Below are 27,356 nucleotides of genomic sequence, written 5' to 3'. Positions count from 1 at the left end.
GATATCCAACCAGAACAGAAGATTCCACGTGTATGTATATGCACCTACATGTGTAATATCTAAAATAGCACAAGGTGTCTGTATGTTGGAGCTAGGTCATGCTTGGAACCTTTGAGCATGGCCAGGGGGGAAAACAGCCCGGGACCATCAGGGCCTCCGAGCTCCCCCTGACCGCCCTTACCCTTCCACCACAGCACCGCCGCAGGAATCCCGCCTTGGGGCACATGGGTGCCGCCCAGCCAGCTCTGCGCCTAGCCCCCATGGCAGGGCCAGAGCCGCCCCGCCGCCCTCGGGCTGGGCTGGGCTCGGTACCACCGGCGATGCGGCTGGAGGCACGGATGCCCGCCGGGCACACGCAGGTTTTGCACCGGCCGCTGCAGCCCGGTTCCCCGGGAGCAGGGGCTCAGGGGAGCTCGCTGCCTCTGCACGCCCAGCTGCCCACCGCGGCGGCGCCACCGGGAAGGGGAGGCCGGAGACGCCCCTCCGCCGCGGCGGGCGGGAAGAGGCACGCAGCTGCCGCCCGCAGCATCGACGGCTCCGGGAGCGCAGAGCGGCGCGTACCCGCCGCCGCCATCGCCTCCCCGGCGGCAGCACCGCCCGCCCCTCTACACGTCACCTCCTGCCGCCGCGCGGCTTCCGGGCGGCGCGCGCAGCAGGCGCGCCCCCGGAAGCGGAAGTGCCTTGAGGCGGCGGTTCCGGCGGCGCCGTCGCTCCCTTCGGGGTTGTACGGTCTGCGGCAGAGAGGCGGGGCAGGGCCGGCTCTGCCGCCGCCGCCCCTTCCGGCCCCTCTCTGCCTTCTCCTCGGCGGGGCCTTCCCCCTCGCCTCCGCCATGCACCCCGTTTTCCAGAGCAGCCGGCGCGACTTCACCTTCGGGCCGTGGAAGCTGAGCGCCGCCCGGACGCACATCATGAAGTCGGCGCAGGCCGAGAGGTGGGGCGGGCTTGGGGTCGGCTGGGGCCGGGAAGCGGCGGGAACGGGGCGACGGTAGCTCCGCGGCTCGCTGCCCTTCCCTAGGGCGGGCTGGGGCGCGGGGAGGAGCCTCCGCGGGGTCGGGACCTCAGTTCCCGACAGCGGGGGGTTTGGGGCACCTTGGCGCCTTGCGCAAGAAATCAGTAACGTCCCCTGGGCAGGGGAGACGCTGTTTGTTCCAGTAGCTCGGGGGGTGTGGGGGGTGTGGGGGGGTGTTGGTTCCGCTCTTTCTGCGAGGGTAAGCTTGATTCTTTGGCTTGAAAAACTAGGATGATTGGGGTTACACATGGTTTCCACAATTTTGTTTTTAATGATTGCTAACGGTTTTGGAGATCTGGACCTCTGTGAATGGAAGCCTGCTGATTAGAAGCCCCTTTTTCTTAATTACTTTTTAATGATGATTAAGGTTCTTTTAAATGTGGCCCACAGACTGTCATAAGCTATTTTGTGGTAATGGCTATTTTAAGATAGCGGATTTCATTAAAAATTTATTATTTGCTCTCTCCTTGTAGTAGTAATTTTCACTGCTGTCAAACTGTTCGAGAAAATGCTCCCGTGTCAGCATCAAGTTCTTAAGTCAGATTTGCTAATGTGGAACTGAATGGCTCAGCTGTGTAGTGCCATAGCTGAGCTTAATGGCAGTTGAATTTGATGGATACTTCTTGGTTTCAGTTTCTGGAATATGTACATGGAAATCTTGTTAGTCTTGTTAAATGTATCTTCATTCACGTTGCTTTTACTTTTTCTGAGGAGGATTTGTTTGATAAAGTTCCATGTCTTGAAATGTTATGCTTTTTTTTTTTATTATAGTAAACTATGTAAATGTTAAATTTTTTTACATAACAGCGTTATACTGACTTTTTTAAAAACTGGATATCTGCCTTAAAACAGGTAAAACCTGTGTTCCTTCCTCCATTTTTATCCTGTATTCAATTCCTAAAATCTTCTCAAACTCCTTCTGACTAATGGTCCTTTAGTTTTTGCAGTTACAGATAAGAAAACTTGAATCCTGTGATTTTGTCATTTCCCTGTAATGAGGATTCAAGATGCAGCTAAGCTGTGCCCATGTCCTGCAGGGGAAGAAGGGCTATTATTAGAGTATCCCATTTTTATGGTGTGTTTGTGAGGACTTACTTTGTAGGTTGCTACCTCTTAAAACCAAAGATCTTTATTCTTAAGATCAGGAGGTTGTTAACTCTCTTCATTATCTGTAAACAACAGAGGGACTTGAACTGCTAGTCTGGAAGCCAGATTGCCCTCTGTACTCATCTTCTGATCTATTCAGTTTCTTTAGCTGTAGCTAATTTAAAATAAACAGTTGCCTCTGTAATTTTCAGAAATTACCTTTATCTGTTTAGATGTTTTTGAGGGGGACACAGTTTTTCAGGACATGTTGAAAAAGGCTGAAAAGTAACGTTGCAAGAGCCACAACACAAGCCTGAAAGAACACAGAGGATTTTGCAGGGTACGGAAGAGAAGTCCAAAGTTAGCTGTTTGCCTGTAGGTCTTGGTACCTAGCATGAGATTCCCAAAACAATTCCTGCACTTCAAATTTGAAGAGTCAAGAACTACCCAGTTGCAGTGCTTTTACCTATCCAGTTGCAGTGCTTTTAGTCAGTTTCCTTTTATAATGTATCTCTCTTAGCATTTTGCCTTTTTTATTGCTTGGGGAACATAGTATCTGTAGGAGTTTTGTTTCTGGCAAACATGTATCACAAAAATCCCTCGGCAACCTCTGTGGAAAGGTGAAGGATTAAATGTGCTATAGCCAAGAACTCCTTTCTGTGCTGGAGTTGGTCTTTGCAGGTTAAGGGGCCTACGCTTGATGGAACGGAAAAGTTCGTAACATTATTCTGCCTTCTCTGTGAAAGACATAGGATGTTATTCTCCAGGTCTATGAATTCGCTATTTTTGTTTCAGTTTGGTTAGCGTAATGTTCTTTTGTATGCAGGGTTACAGAAATAACCACTTTTCTTCAGGAATGCTTTATTATCAATGTGAAAGTTGTGATTAGGACACTTTTGTTTCTCCCCTCTGTACAGTTAGTGTACTTCTTAAAAGTTTTCTTCTCTCTGGATGTCGTGTTATTTCTTTTTGATATTGACAAGTAAAGTAGGTAGTGGTAGGGAGGAAAAGAAGTATTTGAAGCCCTTTGGTAAATAAGGTCAGTATGTATGTAAAGTGGTGTTCTATGTGTGTGAGTGTATTTATATATAGTGTATGTGTATATGTACATAGGTATTAAGTATAAAGAGTGATGTAAAACAAAATGTGAGATAGGGTGGTTTGAGGTTTTCTGCAGGGATATGCTTGTTTGCTGTGCCTTGTTCAGTTGGGTCTGTGACTATGGCTGTGGCTTTCATGCTTAGGGTTACAAATACTGGTATGTATTCTCTACCAGCTCAGGAAAGTAGTAGAGCACAGTAGTGTCTTCTGCACTTTTCACATACTATGCCAGGGTTGTTTTCAGCGCCTTTTTGTAGGCTTCTAAGTTTGGAGGTATGGACGACTGTGTTGTGAATTTAAACTTGCTGACAGTGAGTGCTTGTTCCTAGAACTTATTTTGGACACCTGCTGAAGTAGTTCATGGACCATCCAGGGATTTGCTGCAACAGGTTGAAAGCTGCTACTTCATACTTATCAGATATTTTTTTCATTCCTCATGTATGAGACTTTTCATAGAATCATAGAATCGTTTAGGTTGGAAAAGACCTTTAAGATCATCCAGTCCAACCATTAACCTACACTATCAAGTCCACACTAAACCAGTCAAGGGTAGAGTAGACTAAACCATGTCCCAGAGTGCCACATCTACCCATTTTTTTAACACTTCCAGGGATGGTGATTCCACAACCTCTCTGGGCAGCCTGTTCCAATGCTTGACAACCCTTTCCGTGAAGAAATTTTTCCTAATTTCCAACCTAAACCTCCCCTGGCGCAGCTTCAGCCCATTTCCTCTCGTCCTATCACTAACTACATGGGAGAAGAGACCAACACCCACCTCACTACAACCTCCTTTCAGGTAGTTGTAGAGAGCGATAAGGTCTCCCCTCAGCCTCCTCTTCTCCTGACTAAACAACCCACTTCCCCCAGCTGCTCCTCATAAGGCCTGTGCTCCAGACCCTTCACCAGCTTTCTTGCCCTTCTCTGGACACACTCCAGCACCTCAATATCTTTCTTGCATTGAGGGGCCCAAAACTGGACACAGTATTCCAGGTGCGGCCTCACCAGTGCCGAGTACAGGGGCCAGTCACCTCCCTGTTCCTGCTGGCCACACTATTCCTGATACAAGCCAGGATGCTGTTGGCCTTCTTGGCCACCTGGGCACACTGCTGGCTCATGTTCAGTTGGCTGTCGACCAGCAGCCCCAGGTCCTTTTCAGCCAGGCAGCTTTCCAGCCACTCTTCCCCAAGCCTGTAGCGCTGCATGGGGTTGTTGTGACTCAAGTGCAGGATCCGGCACTTGGCCTTGTTAAACCTCATACAGTTGGCCTCGGCCCATCGGTCCAGCCTGTCCAGGTCCCTCTGCAGGGCCATCCTACCCTCCAGCAGATCAACACTCCCACCCAGCTTGGTGTCATCTGCAAACTTACTGAGGGTGCACTCAATCCCCTCATCCAGATCATTGATAAAGATATTAAACAAGGCTGGCCCCAAAAACAGAGCCCTGGGGAACACTGCTCGTGACCAGCTGCCAACTGGACTTAACTCCATTCACCACAACTCTCTGGGCTTGGCCACCCAGCCAGTTTTTTACCTAGCGAAGACTGCACCCATCCAAGCCATGAGCTGCCAGCTTCCCACGGAGAATGCTGTGGGGAGACTGTGTCAAAGGCTTTGCTAAAGTCCAGGTAAATGACATCCACAGCCTTTCCATCATCTACCAGGCGGGTCACCAGGTCATAAAAGGAGATCAGGTTGGTCAAGCAGGACCTGCCTTTCATGAACCCATGCTGGCTGGTCCTGATCCCCTGGTTGATCTGCACTTGCCTGTTGAGTTCACTCAATATGAACCTCTCCATAATCTTTCCCGGCACCGAGGTCAGGCTGACAGGCCTGTAGTTCCCCGGGTCCTCCTTCCGGCCCTTCTTGTAGATGGGTGCCACATTGGCAAGCCTCCAGTCATCAGGGACCTCCCCTGTTAACCAGGACTGCTGATAGATGATGGAAAGTGGCTTGGCAAGCTCCTCTGCCAGCTCCCTCAGTACTCTCGGGTGGATCCCATCAGGTCCCATAGACTTGTGAGCATCCAGGTGGCGTAGCAGGTCATTAACTGCTTCCTCCTGGACTATGAGGGCTCCATTCTGCTCCCCGTCCCTATCTTCTAGCTCAGGGGGCTGAGTACCCTGGGGATGACCGGTCTGGCTGTTAAACACAGAGGCAAAGAAGGCGTTAAGTACCTCAGCCTTTTTCTTGTCCTTGGTAACAGTGTTCCCCCCCACATCCAGCAGTTTTGTACAAGCCTGGTGGAGAAGGAATGTTTTAGGAATACTTTGGTGGTGGAAAAGTCACTTCGGATCAATGACTCTGCAATTCATGTCAAATGGTTAAACTGGAAAAACAACAAAGTTTTGCAGAACATATTGAAGATATGTGTTCTAAATTACCATGGTCTAAAGAATACTTATTGCAAAACAAGGACTGCTTTCACTGAACTATAGCTGACTGATCTCTCTTCATGGGACTTCTATTTTTCTGTGCAGATTGGCTGATGAATTACACATGCCTTCCCTGCCAGAGATGATGTTTGGAGACAATATCCTAAGAATACAGCACGATCATGGTTTTGGAATTGAGTTCAATGCAACAGATGCTTTAAAATGTGTCAATAATTGTCAAGGTATGATCAAAGTGGCTTGTGCAGAGGAGTGGCAAGAGAGCAGGTACAGTATTTTATCACCAGTGGGCAAGTACTGGTGTGTTGTGTGTGAAACTGTCATAAAGTAGTTAAAAGAACAGACTGAACTCTTGAAGACTGTGTTGCATTTGGTTCTACCACAGATACAGTGTATGATCACAGAAGTCACTTAGCTTTTCTTTGCTGTGATCATCCTGTCTGTTAAATTGGGTCAGCTATATTTTTCAGTTGTGTCTTGGCTTTCTTAAAATGAACTACAAGTTTAACATGGCTTAATGCTGTTTCTCTTTACTCAAACTCATAGGGCCTTGAGCATTACAAGTTTGTATTGTGTGGCATCTTAAAGTGCAAAATGCTGTACGTGTTCAAAAGCATAGCCTTAGGAATATAGCAGAACAACTACCATGCACGAGAACTAATTGTACTGCTTAGTATTTACCAAATTAGTTGCAGAGCACCTAGAAAAGAAGCACAGAGAGAAATCAAAGCAGTCTTGAAAACTAAGGCAAATAGCAGTGTTAATGATTGCTGTGTGTTATCAGCAGATTGCTTTCTGCCTACATCAAGAAAAAAATGATCTTGAAATACAAATTTGTCAACAACATTGAACTAAAATCTTTATTTTGATTCATAGGACTGAGGTAGTATTAGCACAGGAATTCTGGTAACGGTTTTCTAATTTGTTATGGAAACAGATGTTGTGAAAGAAGCAACACTATGATTAAGTTTTGGCATCTTCATTGCAGCACAGGCAATGCTGCTGTTTTTCTTCTTGAAGAGTGGGAATTATAATACATAATCTTATGTGAGGTTGTAATTTTTTAAGAATTACTACAAAGCATGCTGTTTTCTCTTTCACTTGAGGAGTGAGACTGAGCACACTAAGGAAGTTGTCAAGCCATACGATTGGACTTACACAACAGACTACAAAGGAACATTGCTGGGAGATACGGCAACATTAAAGGTAACAATTTTCTCCTTGTTAAATGCTGATTGCATATTGTTTCAGTCAAACACAAATGTTTGTTGTTTTTTTTTAAAGCTGTCATTTACCTTTCAGTAGGCTTCTGTAAAATCTTTCATGTTTCATAGTTTCTGACTTCAAAGTATATTTTGGGTTTTTCATGTCTCTCAGCATGTTATCCTAATCAAATCATGGCTTATCTTAATAGCTGGGTGGTTTGTTTTTTTTTTTTAAAGGCATTCTAGGATTATATAAAAGGGTGCCATTGTGTCCCTTAGTGAGGACGTACGCAGAGAGTAAAGCACATGGGAACCTTCAGTGCTTGCTGGGTGCCCCTCTGAAGCCCTGAGCTCCTCACACACAACAGAACTATCAACCGTGTAATTCTGTAGTACCTTTATTCTCTGTTGGTTGCCTGTTTGTGTAAGCAGATATGTGGATCTGGCTGCTTTCAATGGCTTTATGTTTTTCTGCAACAGTAACTCCTCATATTTAAACTCACAGGCCCTCCCTTGTCTTTATTTACTTTAAAATAAGACTGAAGTTCACAGCTTCTCTTTACTGTATACAGATTGCTTGCTACTAAGCCAATAATCTATATTAATTCACTAGGATTGCATTAGTTATGGATCACTTGAGTTTTTCTGGAATTAAAAGTGCAGCATAGAAATAAACAATGTCTTGTTGGCCCATAGTCTTTAGGTAGCGGAAGTGTATGAGTGTATATGGAGACCATGAGATGGAAAACATATAGGTACTTGATTTCCATGGAAAGGCATTATTAGAATCCTGTTCAGGGTTTGTAGTGGGCTAGAGATACTAAATGCATGGAATCTTGTTTATAATCCAGAACTTCTCATTTGTGTATGTCCTGGTTTCGGCTGGGATAGAGTTAATTTTCTTCCTAGTAGCAGGCACAGTGCTGCGTTTTGGATTTAGTAGGAGCAGAATGTTGATAACACACTGATGTTTTTAGTTGTTGCTGAGTACTGCTTATGCTAGTTAAGGACTTTTCAGCTTCCCATGCTCTGCCAGGTGCACAAGAAGCTGGGAGGGGGCACAGCCAGAATAGTTGACCCAAACTGCCCAAAGGGCTATTCCATACCACATGACGTCATGCTCAGTGTATAAACTGGGGGGGGTTGGCTGGGGAGCAGCAACCTCTGCTTGGGAACTGGCTGGGCATCGGTCGGCAGGTGGTGAGCAATTGCATTGTGCATCACTTGCTTTGTATATTATTATTGTTGTTATCATTATTATATTGTTGTTATTATTATCATTACCATTTTACTTTATTTCAATTATTAAACTGTTCTTATCTCAACCCAGGAGTGTTTCTCACTCTTACTCCTCCGATTCTCTCCCCCATCCCACCGGAGTAGGGGGAGTGAGTGAGCGGCTGCGTAGTGCTTAGTTGCTGGCTCGGGCTAAACCATGACAGTATATTAAACACGAGGCATCTTCAAATGTTTGAAATACAGAAAGTGAGCAGAATTGTTTGCAGCTGAAACCCTACTGTGCCTTTACCCAGAGGGAAGTTTATTCAGAATTTACCACTCTTGCTTTGGTTGATGTTTCCTCTTGGAGACTTTAGTTTTAATTTTAATTTTTTCTCTTAGAAATTTGGGATGTTTTCAGCTTTGTGCCCCAAAAGCTTTTTCCTTTCTAAAACTAGCAATTGTGGGATTTAAAAGATCAGGGCAAACTTTATGGAGCTTGGCAACAAATTAATATGCAAACTGTTCTTAATATTTTTCTTTAGGTTGTTCCTACAACAGAACACATAAATACAGAGAAATTGAAAGCCAGGGAACAAATTATGTTTTTTGAAGAAGTACTTCTGTTTGAAGATGAACTTCACGATCATGGAGTATCAAGTTTGAGTGTAAAAATAGTGAGTACTAAGAGGTGTACACAAGACGCTTGGTGACTCAATTGGCTAATGTATGCAAAATGCAGTCACTTTTTGCATGTTGTTCCTTCTGGGATTTAAAGCTTAAAATGCAAAGTTCTTTATCCTCACTCTTAGAAATGTAATCTTACTGGAAACTATGTTGTCTTGAAATCTTTCTGTCAGTTGCTTCAGGGAACAATCTTTTCCCTCTTTCTGCATCCTGCCTAGGAATCTTTTGAGACACTGTCTGCCCTGCTGTCCAGTGATAGCTGTTAGTGTATCAAGAGCCCAAATTTTGACTTCACTACTGAAAGCTCCTCAAACTATCTTTTGTTGTGAATATCTGATGTAGATGAGTGCATATTTAAAGTAAAACTTTGTGATACGCTGAACGGAACGTCTTTATTTTTGCAGAGAGTTATGCCTTCCAGCTTTTTTGTGCTGTTGAGGTTTTTCTTGCGAGTTGATGGGGTACTTATCAGGATGAATGATACAAGGCTTCATCATGAGGTAAACCCTTATTTGTCATCTTGAATATTTTACAGATGCTCCCTTGCCCTGTTACTTTCAGAGAAGACCTGCTGATATTCCTGTAACTTAATACTGATGTTTTGAGGGCACAGAGGTTACCTGAACTGAACTTTCAAATATATTTTGTTATTTTGGTGGTGCTGACATAGCAACCAAGTGCTGGATGCCATGGGGCTAGGTATTGTATGAGCAGAGTAGGCTCTCCCTCATGTGAAGTAATCATTTAAATATATTTGACAGACGCAGATTAGAGAGGAAGTGCGAGAGGAAAAATAGGCAACAGTAAATGGTGTGGTGGTGTTCTTTTCCTTGTCTCCAAATAAAAGTTTTTTAGCTTGTCTTAACATATGACTGCAAGTTCTAACTTGCAAATAACCGTCTGTGCTACATTGAGTTCTAGTATCTCATAAAGAACACAGAACATAACAGTTGTGGTTTGCTTATTCTGTCTAGCTCTATTAGTACTGATGTAGGAGTTCTAGCTGAGTAAAGATTAACAAGCATATTCAGTCGTAGATTTTTTTTTTCATGCATGCACGCAGAAAGGTGATTTTTGGGAAAGAGAACATTGCTAAACATCTTTCTCTGTCTTTGTGAACTTGAACATATGTTTCTGCTCCTCAGTGAAAATCAACCAAATTCAAATGCTTACTAAATTCAATGTATTTAAAATGCTTGTTTTGCACTGATACTAGATAATAATTTCTGATTAATTTTTGCCGTTTTTTTCCCATTAGGCTGACAAGGCCTACATGTTGCGAGAATATACATCCAGAGAAAGCAAAATATCAAGTTTAAAGGTATTGCATTTTTTTAAATGCTTTTTTTTCTGTCTGCTTTTTGAAATAATTTTATGGTCAGCATAGAAAACACTGTGTAAGTTGTTCTGTTAGGTTTGGAATTGATACAGAGGAAAAGCCTTTCTGCTTATGCAACATTTATTTTGGTGATTTCAGGGCAGATTTGCATTTGTAAATGCTCAGATCACATGACAAGATATGGGATTGGGTAACTTTTTCTACTTTTGAGTTAACAAGATTTTTTTATTATTTTATTTTTTCATAGAACTGTTGAACCACAAAATCAGGTAGCCTGTGTCCCATTATGCTAAATTTCAGGGCTGGCTGTATGCTTGCAAGTAGATCTGTTTGGTAATAGACTTATTCAGTTTTTCTCAAATAAGTTTAATAGCCCACCTTAAAACTCTAGTCATGGCTCAGAATAATTTGTGGCACATTTGGAGTTGCAGCTGTTATTTTTTATTCTTGACCCAACAGCTGATCTTGGGTATTCTTGTTACTTTCCATCTCCCTTGTTTCTCTTTCACCTGTAAAAAGTGACTAACGTGTTATTAACCTTCTGAGGGAATATTTTTGCAAAATGCTTTTCCTTTTGAGGAAAGGGGCACTGTATCATTTCTTAACAATATGTCATACCTATCAATAGGACTAAATCCAGACATGAGCTTTTTGAAAGTTTCATGGGTTTTGAAATATAAATCAGTGATGTAGGTTTTACTTCACCTCATGTATAAAAATTATCTATGCTGTTAAATAATTTTTACTGCCTGTTGTTATAGAGAGGAAATGCATATGGCTTTTCAGTTCCCTAGATCAGCTTGCATAGGTAAAGCAAAAAAGATTCCCGCTTCACTTAGGTCTGAAATAACTGAAACAGCAGTATGATTCCTTGTGTGTTAGGGGTAGCCAAAATACAGGTTGCACTTGAATAGCTCTGGATACACCTGTCAAAGAATGTTGTGAGAAAGTTTGAAGGTGGTTTGCTCAGGATAGATTTTTTTTTTTTTTTTTTTTTTTTTTGGTCATCAAATGTCTTGTATGTGGTGAAGTTAAGTTGTCTACAGGAATCTCCAAGAAAGATATTGGTTAACTTAATGAAACCACCTAATTTCTTCAAATATGAAATTAAAATCCAATGAGTTTTACTATTTCATATAAATGTCTGTGGTGGACTTCATAAAACTAAGACACATGTTGAGGTATATGAATAGGTAAATCTGAGCACCTCCAGTTAATATATTGCAATAGCTACAAACCATTAAGCATGTGATACCTTGTGGCCATTCTAGTCTCATCTAGAACTAGAACCTCAAAAAGGCTGTTTGTTATATTCAAATGATAAATATATTTTTTTAAAACATTGTAGCTGTTCATGATGTCTCTGACTTTCTTGCACTCTTCCAATCTGCTGCTTAAAAACATTAAATACCTCTCCTTAGCCTGTTGATCCACACAAGGAGTAAAAGACTGTGTGTACATTTGAAGTTATAAGGTAAATTTTAATAATCATACCTGACTTCAGGTGTTTAAATCAGGTAAATTATAGATTAATTGTCTGTAAAACTTTGGTTTTGAAATACCTTCCCCCCCTGCCCTTTCATTCACTTGTTTCATGTAAAATTTTTGCTTCTTAGCACGTTCCACCTTCCCTGTTTACGGAACCTAATGAGATCTCTCAGTATCTACCCATAAAGGAGACAATCTGTGAAAAACTAGAATTCCCAGAGAAGCTGGAGCCTAAACCAGAAGCATCACTGGAAACCATGTGTGTTAAGTCTAAATAAATGTGACTTTATATGGACTTGAAGTCGACTGGAGATAATGTGATCATGTAACCATTGCCATGGGGGGCGGTTTCACTACTAGTGGAATAAAGAATTTGGCTAATTTTTCTGTAGCCCTGAGAGAAAACATTTCAAGCAGGTTTTGTTAATGGTGTGTTTTGTTTGTTTTTTTTAACCTGTATCTGGAGTTAATGATAGACTGGTGGTGAGTTACAGTTTTCAACAGCACTGGAGAAAGACTGTCACGATTAAGAGTCTGGGTTCTGTTTAGTTCACCAGTTGGGCAGGAGTATTGTTTGGACCCTCCACCACAAACACTTCTATGAAGATTTTGTTATTGCTGCTTCAGATACTAAGAGACTACTGGAGTCATAAAATTGGCATGACTTTATTTTTATTGAGAAATCATCCACAGTCAAAAAACTTTTTCCTCTGCATTTATTTTGAGCTGTCAGTCCTAAACTACACATTTTGCTTGGCTTCCCGTACTGTGAGCTGATAACCAAGTAAGTTACTTTTTGGAGTCTCTGATTCAGGCTCTAATTTAAGAATATTCATTTCATCTGAGGATAGGTTTAAGGAGGGGGGAAAAAAAAAATCGCATTTGTTTGACACTATATAAAGGTAAAATTACCTCATTTGTGAGGCATTAACTCCAGAGCAGGAGAAAAGCTGGAGGTTAAGAGAGACACACGCTAGTAAGTGTAAGACTAGTAAGTCTCTTCACAAATACTAGTTAACCTGATGTCAGCCAGATTTCTCAAGGCAGTTCTAGAGACTATTACTTGGGGTCTGTATGCTGCTACAGTCATGTGCTATATTGGAAATGCATTGTACTGTATTGAACTTCTGTTGGTCATATGGGATGCTGCCCACATATAATCGTTATACTGCCCTGACAGTCAAATTGCTAAATTGCAGAGTGACTTAAGGCTGGGGAAGAGAGGGGTGTTTCGCCTCTAAAGGATGCTGGTATTTGCAGTTTGAAAACCAAGACCCTATGTAGCCTTAAAAGGATGCTAACATGTATTCCAGATATGTCATTTTGGTTTATTTTTAAAATTCTTTAAGTTCTGATATTAATGGAAGTGTGATCACATGTATAGTCATGGTTTTAACTCAACACTTTGTAGATTAAATATTTGTATTGCTTTTGGAAATCCTAAATTATGTTAACGGTTTGGCCTAAGAATGGGGGAGCTAAACAGACTTGTCTAGGTTTACTGCTCACACTCAATGAAGTACAAGAAGCAAATGACTGTAGTGAAAAGCAGGCCTTGTGTTTTAAGGTGGTGGCAGATAAGAATGTGTACACATTCTGGTGTCTTGGAGTTTTTGTTTAAAAATCTTTATATTCTACACTGCATGGCTTAATAGGAAGAACCCACCTCAAAACCTGGTATTTAACCAGGTCTTTTGAGAAATGGCTTTCACTTAGAGAAGACCCTGAAGTTTTTGGGGAGAAAAGTCTACTGCCATCTAAGTGACTGTTTTCTTAATAAAAACAACACACTTTGTTTCACTTTTATTTGAGGCAGCCTGGTCTAATGAATTGATCATAAGGTCAAAAGGCAGGAACTAACTGCAGTTTTTCCTGTGTCACTGATTTACTCTAGCCACAGGAAAGTCAATTCTCTGTGCCTCAGTTCCCTGTATGTAAAAATGGGAGATAGTACATGCCTACCTCACTGAGGGTCTGTGAAGATTATTTTGTAAAAAGTTACTGATTAGAATATTTTTTTTTCCTGAATACACCTTCAGCCTTATCTTTGGAATCCTTTGGAAAGGATTACTGCAAAAAATCTTATGATCCATAGGATAAAATGAGTGAAGAGAACTGAAATTAAACAGTCTCTGAAAGAAATCGCTATCAGCCAGACATGATCTGGGTGAATGAATTTATGGCCAATTTGAAATAGAGGTGAGGTCCTCTATATTCCCCATTAGAGTCCTAAATTTTGTTGGCTTTTTTCATCTTCCTGCATTTGTTTCCTAAAGGTTTTGGTGTCAGGATGAAGAAGGGGCTGCAAATGAATGCAGCATGGAAGTGATCAAAATTCATTAGGTAATAGAAGATTATATAGGTCCACTCCAGTGACAGAGGGATATGGAGAGAGAGTGAAAAGGAAGGGAACAGCAAATGGGGGTGAAGAGAGATTTTGCTGGTAGAAGTAAATCATAGCACTTCTTTTACTCTAAGCATATATTATTTTATATGCCTTAAAGGCTTATAAAAACACACTTTAAAGCTGGTAGTGACTGAGAGGAGAGCTGATGTAGTGCTAGCATGACGGAAGCTGTATCTGCATTTGTTAATTAAAATTGTGATTTGGGTTTGGTCAGTGATGCTAACATTAAGTTCTGTTGGGCTAAAGCGTAGTGGGGGGTGACCCACAGAATCGACACCTAGCGTTGAGAAGGGTGCTCTGCATGTTTAGCTTATACTGTGTATTTTATCTTGTCCATCATACATCCTAATTTGTGACCTGTTGATACAGTTGTCTTGAATGGACTTGAATCCTGACTATATAGATATGTGATATCCATCTATTTTGGGTGCTGTGCATTTAAGTGGAACACACATGTTGGGGAAATCACAAGAACATGTTTAGGAAGTTACAGCTACTACAGAGTAAAACTTGGAGCACTTTGTGACTTTCTCATACCACACAGATTACCAAGAAGCAGCAGTATAAACTGGTGTACCGCAAGCTCTCCGGTACAAATTTTCCACAGAAAAGTACCACTTTGGATATGTAATTTTAGGGGGAGGGAGTGGGGTGATTCTCCAGCTGTTTTGTGGCAAGTTTAACATGTGGAAGTTTATATTCTTCCTTGTGTGTCGCTAAATAAAATGTACCAAACATTTTATAGTTCTGTTTTTATCTGAGCAAAATAAACTGAAAATAACTGCTTGTGATGTTGAGTTTTGCATGCTAGTAAGATGTTGCATCCATGTGCCTTTGCCTGCCATCAGACCACTCTAGCTAGTTAGGAAAATAAAGTGAGACTTTTCAGAACAGGGGAAGAGCTACAGTTGAATCGTAGAATGCTTTGGGTTGGAAGGGACCTTTAGAGGTCATCCAGCCCAACCCCCTGCAGTGAGCAGGGACAGCTTTAACTACATCAGGTTGCTCAGAGCCCCATCCAACATGACCTTGAATGTTTCTAGGGATGGGGCCTCCACTGCCTCTCTGGGCAACCTGTTCCAGTGCCTCACCACCCTCATTGTAAAAAATTTCTTCCTTATACCTTGTCTAAATCTATCCTCCTTTAGTTTAAAACCATTACCCCTTGTCCTGCCACAACAGGCCTTGCTAAAAAGATTCTCCCCATCCTTCCTGTAGGCCCCCTTTAAGTACAGGAAGGCCGCAATAAGGTCTCCCCGCAGACTTCTCCTCTCCAGGCTGAACAACCCCAACTCTCTCAGCCTGTCCTCGTAGGAGAGGTGCTCCAGCCCTCAGCTCATTTTTGTGGCCCTCCTCTGGACCCGCTCCAACAGGTCCATGTCCTCCTTGTGCTGAGGGCTCCAGAGCTGGACGCAGTGCTCCAGGGGAGGTCTCACCAGAGCAGAGCAGAGCAGAGGGGCGGAATCAGCTCCCTCGACCTACTGGCCACGCTGCTTTTGATGCAGCCCAGGATTCAGTTGGCTTTCTGGGCTGCAAGTGCACATTGTTGGCTCATGTCCAGCTTTTCATCCACCAGCACCCCCAAGTCCTTCTCTGCAGGGCTGCTCTCAATCCCTTCATCCCCCAGCCTGTATTGATATTGGGGGTTGCCCCGTCCCAGGTGCAGGACCTTGCACTTGGCCTTGTTGAACCTCATGAGGTTCACACAGGCTCACCTCTCCAGCTTGTCCAGGTCCCTCTGGATGACATCTTGTCCTCCTGGCATGTCAACCGCACCACTCAGCTTGGTGTCACCAGCAAACTTGCTGAGGGTGCACTCAATCCCACTGCCTGTGTCATTGATGAAGATATAGTGGGAGCAAAATGAAATCTGTATTGCTGTTTCTGTAAGCTTCACTATTACCACGTAACAGATTCGAAAGTGGTGGGAGGAGATAGGATACAACAGGAGAAGTAAAACTGGCAGAGGGCGTGACTCATGGAAAAATGTCAGCAATCGTATGCTTAGAAGAGTAGGAAGTGCCTGACTTGGGGAAAGTGGGAGTGTTTGCTGTCTCTTAAAAAAAAAACCAAACCAAACCTATAGCTTACTATGAAGATAATCTCTCTGCCATAGGAACCTGGGGATCGGCGCTAGGCCGATCTTTCTTAATCCCACGGATGTGGAAGGTTTGCGGCACTGCAGTTCGCGCACCTGCTCCAGGAGAGCTGTCAGGGGACGCTGGAGTGTCCGGGGCGGGGGGCACAGGCCCAGCCACGCCATTTCCAGGACCCTTCTTCTCCTCAGCGTCTCTCACCCCACCGCCGGTGGCGGCGGGCCGCAGCCTCAGGAGACGGAGACGCCCCGGAGGGCTCTGGCTCCGGGCACCTCCGGCCCTGCCCGCCGCCGGGCCCCGCTGCCCCGGGGCGGGGACACTCACCGCGACTTCGCCGCTCGGAGAGTCCTGGAGGCGGCTGGTTTCTCCCCCTCACCGCCGGCTGCCGTCCCACCTCCCCCGCCCGGCGGACTACATCCCCCGGCAGCCTCCGCGCCGTCTCCGCCGGCCTTCATCTACCTGCCGAGCGCAGGTGTCCGGCGGCGGCGCGGTGCACGCTGGAGCTGGTAGTCCCTGAGGAGGGGAAGGGCAGTCCGGCCGTGCGTGGGGCAGAGCCGCTCGGGCGCGGGCCGAGGCGGGCGGCATGGACAAGCTCAAGCGGGTGCTGAGCGGCCACGACGCGGAGGAGCCGAGCGGCCTGGTGGAGGTGACGCTGCGCTGCCCCGCACCTGCCTCCCTGCCGGCGGGGGCTGCGTGCGGGGCCCGGGCGGCGGCGGCGGGCGAGCGGCGGCCGGCGGGAGCGCAGGGACGGGGACGGAGCGGGGGGGGCCCGGGCCGCCCCTCGGCGCGGCCGTCGGCGGGACTCTGCCCTGCGGCGCCTCAGCCGTCGCTGGGCCTCCGGCTCCCCGGGGGCGGAGCCGGCCGGTGGCTGCGGGGGGCGGCGGTGCGCCTGGAGCCGGTCTCCGGACGTTTCGCTTGCACTTAAAAATCCAAGCGCCCGTGCTTTTGAGTGCCGCTGCCTGGGCAAGGGGCCCTGGCTTCTGTTTGTCGTGGGAGAGGGCGACGCGGTCCCCCGAGTGAAGCGGGGCCGGCCGGGCAGGGGCAAGGCTGGTCGCGGCCAGCCCGAAAATAACGCGGGGGAAGGGGAACGTGCCCGTGCGCTCGCTTGGTGGGGGCGGGGGGGGGGGAGACCCGCTCAAAAAACCAACCCCCCGCCTGTTTGTTTGGAGACTTGGCGGAATAGCGAAAGTGAAAAAGTTGGCGGAGCCAGCGGGCGTGGGCGGGCGGGGGCCGGGGGGCAGGCCGCGCTCCCTCCGGCAGCAGCTCCCCGCGTCCCAGGGGCGATTGAAGAGGGTGCTTAAAAACTGAGGCTCCGTTTGTGCTAGGACACAGCTTAGCATCTTGGAGGAGCCTTACACGCTTGATGTGCGTGTAACTTGCGCTCTCATTTTTCTCCTCGTTTCTAGGTTATTGATGCAACTTCATTAGGTTGGGGCACCAGAGTGAAAGGCTTCATTGCTTGTTTTGCAATAGGATGCCTGTGCTCGCTTTTGGTAAGGACTTTTTGCCACATTGCCCTGATATTTGGGTTTCAGGAACCCCAATAATTACAGCCGTGCTGTATGCTGTTGCTCGATTTTTTTTTTTTTTTTTTTTTTTGAGTCTCTGGGAAGCCATCTGACCGTTCTACTTAGATGCAACACACTAACTCTTAAGAAGAATGCCAATAAATGCAATTTACTTTTGTGTGTGTGATTCTGCAGTTTGGGTTTAAGTTCTTCTAAGACTTCTTTTGTAGTGTGACATTTCTTGAATATATTTCTTTTGCAATTTAGAAACAATATTAATTTTTTTCCTCTCTCTCTCTAAATGTTCCTTTTCAGGGTAGTTGTCTGCTGTGGGTACCAAAGAAAGGGCTGACGCTCTTTGCAGTGTTTTATACACTGGGGAATATTGCATCTATTGGGAGGTAATGATCTTTATGTATTAGTTCCCTCATAAAGATGAGAAACTAAAGCAGAATGATAAGGGAAGGTGCATAAGTGGTAGAAACTGTGGCATTTGTGTGAGAAGATTTGCTTATGTAGATCATTCTCTTGTTGCTGCATTTTAAAGAATAGCACTTCCCCCGTAGTGCCCTGAAATGGTAAAGAATTTTTTAATTTTGTTTATTGTTATTAATAATGCATTCAAGGTAAAAGTAACTCATCAGTAAAGAAGGATCAAACTCATGCTTTGAGCATTGAGCATTTTGAGTTTTTGGGGCTTTCCCCACTCAAGATAAAAGAATTCTTTGCCATTTTGTGTGTCCTAATGTTCTGTGTGTTTTGGTGAATATATTTGGGGCAGTCTGTCTGTCAGGGTAGGCGTGTTTGGTAAGCCTTCATGGCCATTGAGGTTCCTGAAGCATAGCCCCACTGACTTTGTGACAGACGCAACCTTCTGTGATTGAGGAAACTTAACAAGATGTTAGAAAGCACAAGGAATGCAATTGGAAATCATATAGTATGAGGCAGAAATATCACCTTAGATAAAACTTTCACCTTGTGTAATTCAAGCAGTATCAATCACCAGGGCTCTAAATGAGGGCTGCAGGTCTGGTAAGGGATCAGAGAATGGATCCAGGCCTGAAAACAGCCCTTTACGTGGAGGAATTGAGCTGGATCACCTGGCAATCCATGCAGAGCCCCTGTGGCTGGTGTTTTTGAAGAGCAGGTTAAAAAAACCATCTGTCAAGAATGATCTAATTGAAGCTGACCTTGACCTATATGCTTCTAGATTGATAGTTCTGTTCTGCTTATGTTAATTGTAACTGAACAAGTGGGAATAAAATTAAAGAATAAATACCTTGCACAAAGAAAAGCAGGAATGGATTTTGACTCATTGTATATCCTGTTTCTTTTGTTATGCAGCACCAATTACCATAACAACATAGTGTACTGATGCCCCATAAGACAGCAGATAATTTAACAAAATAACCCCCCCTAATGAGGGTCTTGTTTTGTTTTTCACAGCACTCTTTTCCTTATGGGACCAGTGAAACAATTGAAAAGGATGTTTGAGCCTACACGTTTAATTGCTACTGTTGTTATGCTAGTGAGTATCAAAGGAATCAGTTTTAACTCATGCTAACCTGTAAACAATTTCCATTGTAAAGTCCTTTCATATACATTGATCTAACTATCTCTCCAGGTGTGTTTTTGGTTTGGTGTTTTTTTCCCTTAAAACATCAAACCTCCTGCACATCTGCTGTAGTGGAAAGGTATGTGAAGCACCGGAAAGCCACCTTCCTATTATGAAAGACTGAGCTGAAGCCAGGTTGTTATGCTAAATGAGCATTAAGGGTCTGTGGCTGGCATGTGTGAACCATGCATGTGCTTTTTTAGGGTGCTTGAGGTCACAACATTGTATTTTCGTGTTGCTTAAAAGATGAAAGATGGGAAACTAGTTTTTAAGAAGTTGTACTATGGAAGCTGTTAGACATTCTATTTTGCATACTTTTGTCTCTTTGTATTATATCTGATTGGCTTTAAAGAGCTGTGTAGGTATTTCTACCTTGATAAAAACATAATTTCCTGACAAAGCAACTGGGGAATCTCTATGCCTTGGTCATCTTGCATTAAAAATACAGAAGACATCCCAGTTGGCTGATAGCTTCAGGTTTTGAAACTGGTATGATACAATGAAATTACAAATTCAACATGCAACTTGAAGTCAGCCCTTGGAATTATTTTTATCTTCAGAAGATGGGAATTGTGGCCAATCTTCTACTGGGGGTGGGGTGGGGGTGAAAATTGCTGCGAAGATTCAGACTCTTTCTTGTTTAAAGTGCATGTGCTTTTTTGTCTCTTCAACTTTCCCATTTTCTCTTGGAGAGTCTAAAATCTGGAAGGTGGCTTAACTTGCATGAAACTGTCCTCCCATTTTCAGTGTGAAAGTCTTCAGAGCATTCACTTGGCATCAGTGCTTCCTGTTTTCTCTTAAGGTCCAGAGGGGCTGCAGGCAACTGACAGAGCTTGAGAAATAGACTGTGTATGCTCGCAGGTCAGCAGCAGGCAAGAAGCCTACTGCGTGGTGTGTTTGTTTTGTATGCATTTAGGATGCCTGGAGTCAGGAGAATGCCTGGAATATTGTGCACAGGAATAATGCCAACTTGTTTAGATGTATGAAGCAGTATTTAGGCCAATGTACAAATCACCACCTTAAAACCAAAGGAAAAACTACATTTAATGTCAATAATCATGGTTGAGGTGAAGTGTATGATTTCTTTGGCAATGCACGTGTTACTGTCTTGAATATGCAGTACTAATTCTCTTTTTTAACTCGAGCAGGAAAAATCACATTATAATCTCTAATAGCACAATGGTACATGTGTATCAAAAGGCTGTTAGATGTTGATGAAGGAAGATCAAGTATCATCATCTGTCATAGCTAAATGAGCTGTTGTGTCTTAAATTGAAAATGAAAACTTGAGCTAAAAGGAGGTTCCTGTTAAAACTGAGGGTTAAACCAGAAAATAATCCAAAATGGGCTACTACCCCCCCAAGATTTTAACTGTAGTAAAGACACAGTGCATCTCTGAAAAAAGAAAAAGTGCTGGTTTGAATGGCTGTGCTGCATATTAAACAGGAGAGCTACTAAGCAATAGCTGAGAGTTCTTGAAAGTGTATTGTAGTTTTAATTGGTAAGAACTTCAATCCCATGGTAACCTTGAGAATCAACAGGAAATGTGGCATGTACAGAAGCAGAAAGACTAGATTTGTAACTGAAAAGCGTTACTCTGCAAAACGATGAAGTGTGGTGTATACGTATGACACCAAGAAGTGTGTGGGATGAAGTAGGAACCTGCTGATGTTGCAGAAGAGCTGTAGGAACTCTTCCTGTTCCTTTGCAGCCATAAAATTATTTTCTGGAGATAACAGGCTGGTATTTCCTCATTGCTTTAATTCACTTCAGAAATGTAATAGCGAAAGCCTTTTAAATAAGGAGAACTCTTTTGCAGCGTTGGCTAAAACTATGAAATTATGTAATCTGTTTCTGTCTCTGAGGGAACCCATTACGGTGTTAAAATATCTATGAAAACTGGAGTTGTTTCTATGTTTAATAGAAATTGTTTGTTTTCTTCTAGTTGTGTCTCGTACTAACACTGTGTTCTGCTTTCTGGGTGAGTACTCAAGTCCTATATGTATATATAACTGCGGTATGCTTTTAAAATAAGATGCTTATGTTGTTGTCTCATTGCCTGCTATGTTCCCCCGGCCCCTTCTCTCCTCTTCCAGTGGCATAAGAAAGCGCTCGTGCTCCTTTTCTGCATCTTACAGTTTTTTGCCTTGGCATGGTAAGTGATTTCCTCCCCACACACTCCATTTTCTATTGCACCTAACATTGGTAGCTGAATTGTAAGTGGATTTTGACCTTGCATGAGTTAGAAGGAAGGAGAGTTTTTGCTTCACCATTCCCCTAGATGCAAGACAACGCGTCAATGAGGAGCTGACTTGTTCCCGCTTCTTGGTCTCTCACACCACTTAGAAGCTTTGGAGATGGAGCTCTGGGCTCCATTTCTGGGGGGAGTTCCTTTGAGTGTGTTTAATTTCTGTGAGGTTGAAGTAAAACTGCTTTTTTTTTCTTTCCCTTTTAAATCAATTTGTTGCTTACTCTCTGGTATTCCTCTTTTACACTCTGCTGAATTTGTCTTGTTAAAAGACCCAGATACGCCAATCAAATTAAGTGTTAGTGTTCTTTAAGTTAACATATGCTCTGTGTAATGTCACAGAAGTAGTACAGAAATTGATATGAACATCTAGCCAGCCCTCAAGACAAATCTTACCTGCCTATAGGCATTGGAGCTTGAAGAATATTGGGTGCAAGAGAACTGTGTGTAAAATGCTTCTACAATATGCCCCCTGCTTTTGCTGTAGTGTTTCACAACTGGCTGGGCTAAGATGATTTGCAAGGATACTTATTCCTGTTGCTCACAAACTCAGAGCTTCATTTTGGTTGTACATCTTGCAGTTACCTGTTGAGAGCATCAGAGGGGTTGCTCTCATTTGTGACTAATAAAATCTGACATGAAGAGTAACTTTAAAAATCTTTCTTCTTAGGTACAGCATTTCCTTCATACCATTTGCAAGGTAAGCTTCCCTACTCCCTTACTTCCTGTCATATTGAGGTTTAATGATACAGAAGATTAGTTTATAGAAGCATTGTAATGTATGGCTTTAGAAGTTCTTCCATGGTGGTGTTTTAGGGGGAGGAAGTACCTGTAGTTAAACCTGAAAATGAAACTAAGCACCTTCTGTAGTGGGAGAATACAAATGTAACAAAATGAGAGGGCTTCCTGTAAAACATATGTAAGTGTGCTGACTACATGATAAACTGAAGGCTTGCCTTTTGGAATGCCTAAATGTTGGTCCAAAATGCTACCAGACAAATGTATTCTTCTGTGTACCTCTTTTTTTCCTGTTCTCCCCCATGAGCACTCCTCTGTGTTTGAGCACACAGTTCTCTATTCTGCTCCATCAGCCCCACTCTTCTTCAGTGCACCGCCTCAATACAGGCTTACAGGTGCCATCTCCATTGCAGTTGGGCAGGTGGACCGTGAGCAGACCCGCTTGTCTCTAATGTGTTCACGTAGTCATTCAAATTATGTAAGTGCAATTAATACATACATACAAGCTGATCTTTAAAGGCCTCGGTGTCAGTGCAATAGGAGCATGGAATGAGTCTCATCAAGCAGCATAACTGAGGTGACTCGTTTGTTTGTTTGTTTTCTTTTGTTTTTCTTTCTCCTGCCTGTAGGGATGCTGTGAAGAAATGTGTTTCGGTCTGTCTGTCCTAACAGGAATACTGGATACTTCACAAAGTTCTAGGATGTATAGCAGAACTATGTTAAGATCACTGTGTATGTATTTTTCTACTTTTGTCTTAAACATGTGCCTTTCACCTTGTTGTTAGAAGCTCCTTGTGTTAAATCCAGTGTATGCAATTGCTTGGGTTTGTAAGCAATGGTGTCTGTAGGACAGGGTGCTCATGATCAAGTGAAGTTCAGTCTGGCAGAAGTACTGGGCAGAGATCCAGAATTTGTTGTGATAATTCTTATGTAAAATCATGTATTTTGTTTTGCAAAAGTAACAAAGTAATACATGACATCTGCAAAATGGAGACCTCAACTCTGATGGGACTATCCCAGTCTACAGGTTTTCCTTTTCAAGAAAAAGAAATCAGTTGCCAACTGTTTTCTTGCTGACAACTTTTTTTTAAACAGCCTTATGTCACTTAATCTTTGCACTGTTTGCCTTGGATAATGGAATATCGGTATTCTTTCTCTTCCTGCCTCTCTTGTAAAATTATAGGTTTATGAGACTTCTAAAAGATTTAATTCTAAATGAAAAGACTGTTTTGGAGTAAGTATGAAACATTTGCATCTTTAAGTATTTAATTTTCAGTTTAGACTGATGGTGTTTCCTTAATGTAGGAAAAGCACTTGCAAAACAAGGTTAATAGAATTTTTCAGCTGCCAGGAACCAGGTTCTTTGCCTTGCCTACAGCTAATGGCAATACATACAAGGTAGGAAACTGAAATTTTTCACTTGAAGCAAGGTGCTTCTCCTCTCCCCCAGCTGTAGCATAGGAGCGGTGTGAAGCTGAGGGTAAGCAAAGAGAGAATTTATGTATGTCCTTTCTCAAAGGCCAAACTCTGATAATGTGGAAGTAGGCCATTGTTTAAACCATCTGGGCTGGGCAGAAGACATTTCCTTCTGAACTTGTAAATAAGTTAAAATGCCGACTTTTTTTTTTTGTAAGTGGGATCAGTTTCATTTCTACTAAAGCTCTTGCATAGATAGTGAACAACTTCTGCTTTGAGGAGAAAGTACAATTTTCTATTGCCTCTCTTAGCAAAGAAAGCGTGTAACAATCCAGCTGCCAGCTCCCAACAAATGCTGAACAGTTGGTATCCAAATTCCAAGGCCACTCGACATTCTCTTTATCTTCTGAGCTATGTATAATCATTTACTCCCAAACCATTGCAGTGGTCAGTTGTTTAATATCTGAGCACAGATTACTGCTTCTGCTATGTGAGGTACTGTTTAACTGCTTTCACCTTTCCTCTTACCAAACTGTCTTGCTGGAGTCAGTGTCTATGAAGATGACTATCCAGTGGACTTTAATATGAACTGAAGCCTCCCTTCCTCCACCTACCAAGAGTTTAGTCATTTAACAGCATTGTGCTTGCATGGCAAGTGTATCCCTGACTTGTACCACGAAGACTTTGATGTAGGAAAAACCTAGATCTACTTGGCAATAAAGCGTAAGCACACAGTGAAGCCAAAATAATTCTATGGCTTCCAGAAAGTTACTAGAAACTGAGTTAATTCAATCTTAAACTTAAGTGTCCTTCTGATAATTTATAAAGCACAGTTCCATGCTGCTCTTAGGATCCTGGGGCGGGGAGGGGGGAGATTCCCTTTTGAGGATGGCATGAAAGGGAGAATTTAACAGGCTTTCTGTGGATGCCAGCTGGCTAGAGTTACTGTTACCAAGGCATTTGAATGGAAAAGGCTACCTTGAAAACATGGCAGTGATGTTGGGATGAATCAGTTATACAGGATGACATTCAAGTGCCATGTCCTGGTGCTTGCCACCGCTGCCCCCAGGATTTGGAAGTTAGTGTTGAAATAACTAGGTTGACTATTACTTTTCTTGAAAGGAAGAATTAGTTAAATGCCCAAGAGAGACTGGGAATTAAAGAATACTGATACTTCTTTTCCCTGACTGGTCTAAGACAAGTATCTAAACTGATGTGTGTCTCTTTTTTTTTTTTTTTTTTTTTTTTTTATCAGGGAGTAGGTTCAAAACCTAATTTACATCTGTCAGAGGACCTGTGTTAGTCTTTATTGGGACTTCGATAATGTTTACAGAATTCATTTGTATAAGGGCAATTGAAATGCAACCCTAATGCCTTTTACATTCCAATATTTCTATAGTTTTAACATCTCTGGGTATTCCTGGAAAATGCTGCAAGTATAGCATATGTTATTTCTCCTTCCCCTCTCCAGGAAAGCTATGTTAACTCAGATCATCATTCCAGGCTCATCAGCAGTCAACATAATGGAATTTGACTTCTGGAGTTCTTTTTTTGAATACTTCAGATTAGAAGGAGTAAAAGCCTTTTGCTTATTCCTTGACTAGCTTATGCAGGATTGTGGTACCCCAACTCTCTAGCAGTTTCTCTAGAAGAACACTAGAATTGGGTACACTGAATATTAGGTTTTGAACTTGCATACTAGCTAACTGGAGTCTTTAAGGTGACTGTTGTGAGCATGACCAATTGCAAGTAGGAAATTTAGAAAACTACCAATAGATAGCAGGTAAACTTAAATGGATTTCCCCCCACATTGTTTTTGAAGCTGTAATTCCAGCTCCTCAGCCTTTTATTCAATAAGAAAGAAGAACAAATCTTCATTTGACTGCATAGCACATGAGCCTAAGCAATTGCACCCTTAAAGGAAGGGAACCCAAGGGGAGATGGCAAAGACATAAGGATCACCAGAGTGCCACTAGGGTTTATGCTGCCCTTTGGTGTTGTATTCTGTTCCTGTGAAGGTCAGACAGTGGGAGAGACTCCCCATATTCTTGCCAATATGTGAAACATACTCAGGGTTTGTCAATTCATCTACAAGCAGTTTTGATTTAAAATAACTATCAGAACAAAACTCTTCAGATTTTTACTTGCTTATAAGTATCTGTGTTCAGGCTATTGCCAAGTTTAGCAGCAAAAGATTTTTCCACTTTGTTAAAATACTTTATTTTATATGATTTTACATTATCGGGGAGTAAACTAGTATACGAACATTCCCTCTTGACCAGTTGCAATCTGAATTAGATTATACCATTATACCATGGTTTTTGCCATTAAAACTACTTTGTGTGAAGTTTTGATATCATCAGCTTTGGTTATCCAAAGCTTGGCAGGAAGCATTGTGGGCATTTCTGAAGCTTTCTATCTTAATGTCCTTCAAGGCAGGAATGTTTGTTGTGTGTGCTCTACCGCAAATAGAGATGTTTGTGTTATAATCACAAAGCTTTTTCCTTCCCAAAGTCCTTGCTCAGTTGCCTACAGCACTTAACTGAAGGCTGACCTTCCTAAAGAAACTTGTATGATGTTGGATGCCCATCTCGGTAGGATTTGGTGTTCTACCAGAAAGTGCTTTTTGTCCAGCCTTGCTGTTGGTCGACTTGCCTATCCACTTTTTTTTACTTTTTGCAGTACAGATAATATAACCTTAACCAAGCAGCCTTAGCATACAGTTCTAGCACGAAACGTGCATATTTGGGATCAGATGACTTTCCAGATATAGTAGAAATGGGAATGGGGAGGGCGGTAGTCATCGGTTCCCAAAGTACCAAAATTCTATACATTAAGATGTGGGATTTTTTTTTCATTACTTCAAAGTTTTGCTCTGTTTTATGTGATAAAGTCCATTGTGAATATTGGTACTATCTGAGGTGGTTCTACAGTGATGATGTGAACAATTTCATCTTACTACTACTAATTTACAGTAATAAGATTGTTCATGAGCTCTTACAAAAACAAAGGAAGAAATTTCTGCACCAAGTTTAAATTCTTTCAAGAAATCATGTTTTAAAAAAGAAAGTGTCTTAGGCTTTATGTGTGAATACTTACCATGCAAGTTTTGGGGGAGGATGGAGACTGCTATGGGATGAATTCCAGCTAGGTGCAGGATGACAGGCTTGAATCGATCATAATTTGTGGGTAGATTGCAGCTGGTGTGCAGTGCATTTGCAGGCTCATGGCACTGTTGCTTATGTGCAGTCTGAAACTCATGTTCTGGGAACTGCCTTGTGGAGCACTGTGGGCACTTGAAGCTCATCCCTTTTTGCTGTGTGTGAAGACATTGAAAGAGCCTCTGCTGAGCTTCTGAGAACGGTTCTTGCTTAGTTTTGGTACTTAATCGTGTTAATGAAAGTAAGATCACTGTTGCTATTGTAGACTCTCAGAACTGAGGAGGAGGATGACGTTTAACCACACATTTGTCTTAAATACCAATGTTTACAACCATAACAAATACTGACCAGGTAGGACAGAAAGCACAGAAATTATATATTTTCTTAAAACCATGTGCCTCACTGTAATGTGATAACACTAAATTTTTTTTAACAGCGGTGGAATTGTTTTGTAAAATAAAAAACAAACTTTCAGAAATTCTCCACACTTTTATACTGTTACTGATTCTGTTTGCTGTTGTGCTTTTTCTATGTATTTGCACTGTTTGATTTCTACTTTGGTAAACATCTTTTTTCCTAACTTACAACTTTCTCTGTAATGAAGTGAAATCTTTACTTACAAGTGCTGGTTTTTTCCTTCAATAA

The 27,356-nt window shown here is 42.8% G+C and overlaps 2 protein-coding genes across 2 annotated transcripts; both read left to right on the top strand.

Moving 5' to 3' along the window:
* The first annotated feature begins 782 nt into the window (after nt 1-782).
* Nucleotides 783-11,929, top strand: TIPRL (TOR signaling pathway regulator). The gene is made up of 7 exons (XM_075719252.1): nt 783-931; nt 5,673-5,852; nt 6,692-6,791; nt 8,554-8,685; nt 9,100-9,195; nt 9,954-10,016; nt 11,651-11,929. The coding sequence occupies exons 1-7, from the start codon at nt 831-833 to the stop codon at nt 11,798-11,800; spliced, it is 822 nt and encodes a 273-aa protein (XP_075575367.1). The 5' UTR covers nt 783-830; the 3' UTR covers nt 11,801-11,929.
* Nucleotides 11,930-16,608: 4,679 nt separating this feature from the next.
* SFT2D2 (SFT2 domain containing 2) lies at nt 16,609-24,707 on the top strand. The gene is made up of 8 exons (XM_075714309.1): nt 16,609-16,671; nt 17,432-17,518; nt 17,849-17,934; nt 18,980-19,061; nt 21,094-21,129; nt 21,245-21,303; nt 22,067-22,096; nt 22,764-24,707. Exons 1-8 carry the CDS (start codon nt 16,609-16,611, stop codon nt 22,801-22,803), a joined length of 483 nt encoding a protein of 160 aa, XP_075570424.1. The 3' UTR covers nt 22,804-24,707.
* The last annotated feature ends 2,649 nt before the right edge of the window (nt 24,708-27,356 follow it).

This window comes from Pelecanus crispus, chromosome 1, assembly GCF_030463565.1.
Source record: "Pelecanus crispus isolate bPelCri1 chromosome 1, bPelCri1.pri, whole genome shotgun sequence".
NCBI classification, from domain to species: domain Eukaryota; kingdom Metazoa; phylum Chordata; class Aves; order Pelecaniformes; family Pelecanidae; genus Pelecanus; species Pelecanus crispus.
This window is presented reverse-complemented; position numbering and strand designations above follow the sequence as displayed.